This window comes from Oncorhynchus clarkii, chromosome 20, assembly GCF_045791955.1.
Source record: "Oncorhynchus clarkii lewisi isolate Uvic-CL-2024 chromosome 20, UVic_Ocla_1.0, whole genome shotgun sequence".
Lineage (NCBI taxonomy): Eukaryota > Metazoa > Chordata > Actinopteri > Salmoniformes > Salmonidae > Oncorhynchus > Oncorhynchus clarkii.
Genome location: NC_092166.1, coordinates 3,769,904 through 3,777,403, shown reverse-complemented (window position 1 = coordinate 3,777,403; position 7,500 = coordinate 3,769,904). Strand labels below are relative to the sequence as shown.

General features: G+C 46.2%; 1 protein-coding gene across 1 annotated transcript in view; it reads left to right on the top strand.

Moving 5' to 3' along the window:
* The window catches only part of LOC139375783 (acetyl-coenzyme A synthetase, cytoplasmic-like), a 34,080-nt gene that overhangs the window by 8,354 nt on the left and 18,226 nt on the right, over positions 1-7,500 (top strand). Inside the window, exons 3-4 of the mRNA XM_071117626.1 lie at positions 1,328-1,419; positions 1,631-1,734. Of these exons, the coding sequence (XP_070973727.1) occupies positions 1,328-1,419; positions 1,631-1,734 (196 nt within the window). The remainder of the gene's footprint in view (positions 1-1,327; positions 1,420-1,630; positions 1,735-7,500) is intronic.

Below are 7,500 nucleotides of genomic sequence, written 5' to 3'. Positions count from 1 at the left end.
CAGCCTCTTCATCATGCCATGTTAGGTGTTACAGTCAGCCTCTTCATCAGTCAGCCTCTTCATCATGCCATGTTAGGTGTTACAGTCAGCCTCTTCATCATGCCATGTTAGGTGTTACAGTCAGCCTCTTCATCATGCCATGTTAGGTGTTACAGTCAGCCTCTTCATCATGCCATGTTAGGTGTTACAGTCAGCCTCTTCATCATGCCATGTTAGGTGTTACAGTCAGCCTCTTCATCATGCCATGTTAGGTGTTACAGTCAGCCTCTTCATCATGCCATGTTAGGTGTTACAGTCAGCCTCTTCATCAGTCAGCCTCTTCATCATGCCATGTTAGGTGTTACAGTCAGCCTCTTCATCAGTCAGCCTCTTCATCATGCCATGTTAGGTGTTACAGTCAGCCTCTTCATCAGTCAGCCTCTTCATCATGCCATGTTAGGTGTTACAGTCAGCCTCTTCATCATGCCATGTTAGGTGTTACAGTCAGCCTCTTCATCAGTCAGCCTCTTCATCATGCCATGTTAGGTGTTACAGTCAGCCTCTTCATCATGCCATGTTAGGTGTTTACAGTCAGCCTCTTCATCAGTCAGCCTCATCATCATGTCATGTTAGGTGTTACAGTCAGCCTCTTCATCAGTCAGCCTCTTCATCATGCCATGTTAGGTGTTTACAGTCAGCCTCTTCATCAGTCAGCCTCATCGCCATGTTAGGTGTTTACAGTCAGCCTCTTCATCAGTCAGCCTCTTCCTCATCGCCATGTTAGGTGTTTACAGTCAGCCTCTTCATCAGTCAGCCTCTTCATCATGCCATGTTAGGTGTTTACAGTCAGCCTCTTCATCAGTCAGCCTCATCACCATGTTAGGTGTTACAGTCAGCCTCTTCATCATGCCATATTAGGTGTTTACAGTCAGCCTCTTCATCATGTCTGTCTGTCTGTCTGTCTGCCTGTCTGCCTGCCTGCCTGCCTGTTGATTGGAAACAACAGAATGTGTTGCAATATTTTGATTGTGTTAACATGGGGGTAAGGTAGCCTAACCGAAAGGTCTTTGGTTCAAATCCCCGAGCCAGGTAGAAAAAAATGCCGATGTGCCCTTTGAGCAAGGCACTTAACCCTAGTTGCTCTGGATAAGAGAGTCTGATAAAAGTAAGTGTGAAGACTGGAAATCAGTGAAATGACTGTATCAAACTGACTATGAGCGCACATGCATCTCAGGTCAGCTCACTGATACAACACTTTCTGTTACAGATGTCGTATGAACTAAATGGTCCAATCAGAAGTAACCTATTTGGATGATTTACATAATGATGTTTCATGTCTGTTCTCCAGGGAGGGGAACTCACCTGATCACCACATGGCCATCACCTACAGTCAGCTGCTGGGGCAGGTGTGCAGGTGTGCCAATGTTCTGAAGCAGATGGGTAAGACCAAACCGTCTGGCTCTTTCAAAGACGGGGGAGGGAGGGGGGGGGGGATTTGTAAAAACAGCACTTTTCCACTTTCCCTCTCTAAACATTTGTAATACAGTAATAAGTGCCAAAAACACACACACACCATTTTACATGAGTTTTGCATACTCAGATTCCATAATATTTCTTCCACCTTTTTGTCTTCTGGCGTGTGTGTTAACAGGAGTGAGGAAGGGAGACAGGGTGGCCATCTACCTCCCTATGATTCCAGAGCTGGTGTACACCATGCTGGCCTGCACCAGGATAGGAGCTGTCCACTCCATCGTGGTCAGTGCAGGGATTGACATTAAGGGTTGCCCTATTGCCTGGGGGGGGGGGGGGGGGGGGGGGGGTCAGAGTCAAATCAGCAGACAACTGTTCTGTAAACACTGGCCACAGAGTCTATCAGGAAGTCAAATCAGCAGACAACTGATCTGTAAACACTGGCCACAGAGTCTATCAGGAAGTCAAAACAAAAGGCAGTGACTGTTAAGCTTCTACAGAATCACAGTGTTCTAGAGAATCACAGTGTTCTAGAGAATCACAGTGTTCAAGAGAATCACAGTGTTCTAGAGAATCACAGTGTTCTAGAGAATCACAGTGTTAGAGAGAATCACAGTGTTCTAGAGAATCACAGTGTTAGAGAGAATCACAGTGTTCTAGAGAATCACAGTGTTCTAGAGAATCACAGTGTAAGAGAGAATCACAGTGTTCTAGAGAATCACAGTGTTCTAGAGAATCACAGTGTTCTAGAGAATCACAATGTTCTAGAGAATCACAGTGTTCTAGAGAATCACAGTGTTAGAGAGAATCACAGTATTCTAGAGAATCACAATGTTCTAGAGAATCACAGTGTTCTAGAGAATCACAGTGTTAGAGAGAATCACAGTGTTCTAGAGAATCACAGTGTTCTAGAGAATCACAGTGTTCTAGAGAATCACAAAGTTCTAGAGAATCACAGTGTTCTAGAGAATCACAGTGTTCTAGAGAATCACAGTGTTAGAGAGAATCATAGCGTTCTAGAGAATCATAGTGTTCTAGATAATCACAATGTTCTAGAGAATCACAGTGTTCTAGAGAATCACAGTGTTCTAGATAATCACAATGTTTTAGACAATCACAGTGTTAGAGAGAATCACAGTGTTCTAGAGAATCACAGTGTTAGAGAGAATCACAGTGTTCTAGAGAATCACAGTGTTCTAGAGAATCACAGTGTTAGAAAGAATCACAGTGTTCTAGATAATCACAGTGTTCTAGAGAATCACAGTGTTCTAGAGAATCACAATGTTCTAGAGAATCACAGTGTTCTAGAGAACCAGAGTGTTCTAGAGAATCAGAGTGTTCTAGAGAATCACAGTGTTAGAGAGAACCACAGTGTTCTGGAGAATCACAGTGTTAGAGAGAATCACAGTGTTCTAGAGAATCACAGTGTTCTAGAGAATCACAGTGTTAGAGAGAATCACAGTGTTCTAGAGAATCACAGTGTTCTAGAGAATCACAAAGTTCTAGAGAATCACAGTGTTCTAGAGAATCACAGTGTTCTAGAGAATCACAGTGTTCTAGAGAATCACAGTGTTCTAGAGAATCACAGTGTTAGAGAGAATCACAGTGTTCTAGAGAATCACAATGTTCTAGAGAATCACAGTGTTCTAGAGAATCACAGTGTTCTAGATAATCACAATGTTCTACAGAATCACAGTGTTAGAGAGAATCACAGTGTTCTAGAGAATCACAGTGTTAGAGAGAATCAGAGTGTTGTAGAGAATCACAGTGTTCTAGAGAATCACAGTGTTCTAGAGAATCAAACGGTGTCCTTGGTCCTTGTACTTCCAATCACTATCAACAGATATGAGTTGAACCCATAACATTGCCTCTAGTCCAGTGACCATCAATCATAGTGTTACAAACAATATGAACTTTCTTCATCTTAAATATTCCTATTACCCAAGTGAACTGAGCAGTTGTGCTGGTTGACCTTGCCCTGCTCTCCCATTGGGAGGATCCTTACCACTGCCTCCTGTGATGAGGATCCTGACCACTTCCTCCTGTGATGAGGATCCTGACCACTTCCTCCTGTGATGAGGATCCTTACCACTGCCTCCTGTGATGAGGATCCTTACCCTTGCCTCCTGTGATGAGGATCCTTACCCCTGCCTCATGTGATGAGGATCCTTACCACTGGCTCCAGTGATGAGGATCCTTACCCCTGCCTCATGTGATGAGGATCCTTACCCCTGCCTCCTGTGATGAGGATCCTGACCACTGCCTCCTGTGATGAGGATCCTGACTCCTGACCACTGCCTCCTGTGATGAGGATCCTTACCCCTGCCTCATGTGATGAGGTTCCTGACCACTGCCTCCTGTGATGAGGATCCTTTTACTGCCTCCTCATTCACAGTTTTTACAACACACTGACCCCTACTCCACCACTACCACATATCTACAGTACTAAATCCATGTGTACGTGTGTGTATAGTGTGTACGTTATCATGTGTGTGTATGCAAAGAAAAGGTATGTGAACCTTTTAGAATTACCTGGATTTCTGCATAAATTGGTCATAAAATGTTATCTGATCTTCATCTAAGTCACAACAACAGACAAACACAGTCTGCTTAAACTAATAACACACAAACAACTATACGTTCTCGTGTCTTTAATGAACACAACGTGTAAACATTCACAGTGCAGGGTGGGAAAAAGTACGTGGACCCTTGGATTTAATAACTGGTTGACCCTCCTTTGGGCAGCAATAACCTCAACCAAACGTTTTCTCTAGTTGTGGATCAGACCTGCACAACGGTCAGGAGGAATTTTGGACCATTCCTCTTTACAAAACTGTTTCAGTTCAGCAATATTCTTGGTATGTCTGGTGTGAACCGCTCCCTTGAGGTCCCTTGAGGTCAGGACTGACTGGGCCACCCCAGAAGGTCAGGACTGACTGGGCCACCCCAGAAGGTCAGGACTGACTGGGCCACCCCAGAAGGACAGGACTGACTGGGCCACTCCAGAAGGACAGGACTGACTGGGCCACCCCAGAAGGACAGGACTGACTGGGCCACCCCAGAAGGTCAGGACTGACTGGGCCACCCCAGAAGGACAGGACTGACTGGGCCACCCCAGAAGGTCAGGACTGACTGGGCCACCCCAGAAGGTCAGGACTGACTGGGCCACCCCAGAAGGACAGGACTGACTGGGCCACCCCAGAAGGTCAGGACTGACTGGGCCACCCCAGAAGGACAGGACTGACTGGGCCACCCCAGAAACCAGGACTGACTGGGCCACCCCAGAAGGACAGGACTGACTGGGCCACCCAGAAGGTCAGGACTGACTGGGCCACCCCAGAAGGACAGGACTGACTGGGTCTACCCCAGAAGGTCAGGACTGACTGGGCCACCCCAGAAGGACAGGACTGACTGGGCCACCCCAGAAGGACAGGACTGACTGGGCCACCCCAGAAGGCATATTTTCTTCTGTTCAAGCCATTCTGTTGTTGATTTAGTTCTGTGTTTCGGGTCGTTGTCCTGTTGCATCACCAAACTTCTGTAGAGCTTCAATTGGCGGACAGATAGCCTTACATTCTCCTGAAAAATGTCTTGAGGAACTTGGGAATTCATTTTTCCGTTGATAATAGCAAGCTGTCCAGGCCCTGAGGCAGCAAAGCAGCCCCAAACCATGATGCTCCCTCCACCAGACTTTACAGTTGGAATGAGGTTTTGATGTTGGTGTGCTGGGCCTTTTTTTCTCCACACATAGTGTTGTATGTTCTTTCCAAACAACTCAACTTTAGTTTCAACTTTAGTGGAACATCCAGGTGCTCTTTTGCAAACTTCAGACGTGCAGCAATGTTTTTTGGACAGCAGTGGCTTCTTCCGTGGTGTCCTCCCATGAACACCATTCTTGTTTTGTGTTTTACATACCGTAGACTCGTCAACAGAGATGTTAGCATCTTCCAGAGATTTCTGTAAGAAGATTAATAGAGTGCCATTATGGTTCACTATGTAGGGAATAGGGTGCCATTATGGTTCACTATGTAGGGGATAGGGTTCCATTATGGTTCACTATGTAGGGAATAGGGTGCCATTATGGTTCACTATGTAGGGAATAGGGTTCCATTATGGTTCACTATGTAGGGGATAGGGTTCCATTATGGTTCACTATGTAGGGAATAGGGTTCCATTATGGTTCACTATGTAGCCCAGGGTGGGTTTAAATATGGGCCAAGGACACTATAACTGTCAGCATGGGATTTGGGCCAGCATTATAGCAAGCATACAGTAATTTCACTCGCCTGCCGAGCCAGACAGGATTTCAGTCGTAACCTTGAGACTCATGAAAAAGTTATGGTGTGTGTATAGCGCTGCAGCGTCTGGATTCATACCCCACGTCTGCGTCGTCCCAAGGTACATTTTTAGTATGCATGCAGGGGCTGCTTTTGGCCCGCTGAAATATAGTGACCGCATTTCTGTTGGATCATTGTTTTATGATACTATATGATGTTGATATGATGTATCCTGTTCTCTATCCTGGGGTATCCTGGGGTATCCTGGGGTATCCTGGGGTATCCTGTTCTCTATCCTGGGGTATCCTGTTCTATATCCTGGAGTATCCTGTTCTCTATCCTGGGTATCCTGGCTCCATCCTGGGGTATTCTGGGGTATCCTGTTCTATATCCTGGGGTATCCTGTTGTCTATCCTGGGGTATCCTGTCCTCTATCCTGGGGTATCCTGTTCTCTATCCTGGGGCATCCTGTTCTCTATCCTGGGGTATCCTGTCCTCTATCCTGGGGTATCATGTTCTCTATCCTGGGGTATCCTGTTCTCTATCCTGGGGTATCCTGTTCTCTATCCTGGGGTATCCTGGCTCCATCCTGGGGTATCCTGTTCTCTATCCTGGGGTATCCTGTTCTCTATTCTGGGGTATCCTGTTCTCTATCCTGGGTATCCTGTTCTCTATCCTGGGTATCCTGGCTCCATCCTTGGGTATCCTGTTCTCTATCCTGGGGTATCCTGTTCTCTATCCTGGGGTATCCTGTTCTCCATCCTGGGGTATCCTGTTCTCCATCCTGGGGTATCCTGTTCTCTATCCTGGGGTATCCTGTTCTCTATCCTGGGTATCTTGTTCTCTATCCTGGGTATCCTATTCTCTATCCTGGGTATCCTGTTCTCTATCCTGGGCATCCTGTTCTCTATCCTGGGGTATCCTGTCCTCTATCCTGGGGTATCCTGTTCTCTATCCTGGGGTATCCTGTTCTCTATCCTGGGTATCCTGTTGTCTATCCTGGGGTATCCTGTCCTCTATCCTGGGGTATCCTGTTCTCTATCCTGGGTATCTTGTTCTCTATCCTGGGTATCCTATTCTCTATCCTGGGTATCCTGTTCTCTATCCTGGGCATCCTGTTCTCTATCCTGGGGTATCCTGTTCTCTATCCTGGGGTATCCTGTTCTCCATCCTGGGGTATCCTGTTCTCCATCCTGGGGTATCCTGTTCTCTATCCTGGGGTATCCTGTTCTCTATCCTGGGTATCTTGTTCTCTATCCTGGGTATCCTATTCTCTATCCTGGGTATCCTGTTCTCTATCCTGGGCATCCTGTTCTCTATCCTGGGGTATCCTGTCCTTTATCCTGGGGTATCCTGTTCTCTATCCTGGGTATCCTGTTCTCTATCCTGGGGTATCCTGTTCTCTATCCTGGGTATCCTGTTGTCTATCCTGGGGTATCCTGTCCTTTATCCTGGGGTATCCTGTTCTCTATCCTGGGGTATCCTGTTCTCTATCCTGGCTGTATTGTTTTGTCTCATTTAGTTTGGATTTGACACATTCTAGATAGAAGTGGTTTTGTAATACCTTTCTGCTGAGCACCAGTAAAGGTATCGATCCAGAGTCCATTGAGTCCTGAAACAATTTACTATAATAAAGTAGAGTGCTCTGAATAATCTCAGCGGAAGTTGGTATGACAGATTTTAAATGCCATGCTGAGTATCTCTCTGCCCCTGTGAACTATCAACCTTGTCCCCTTCACAAGTGCCAGTTTGTAGAGGATCACCCCCCCCCTTC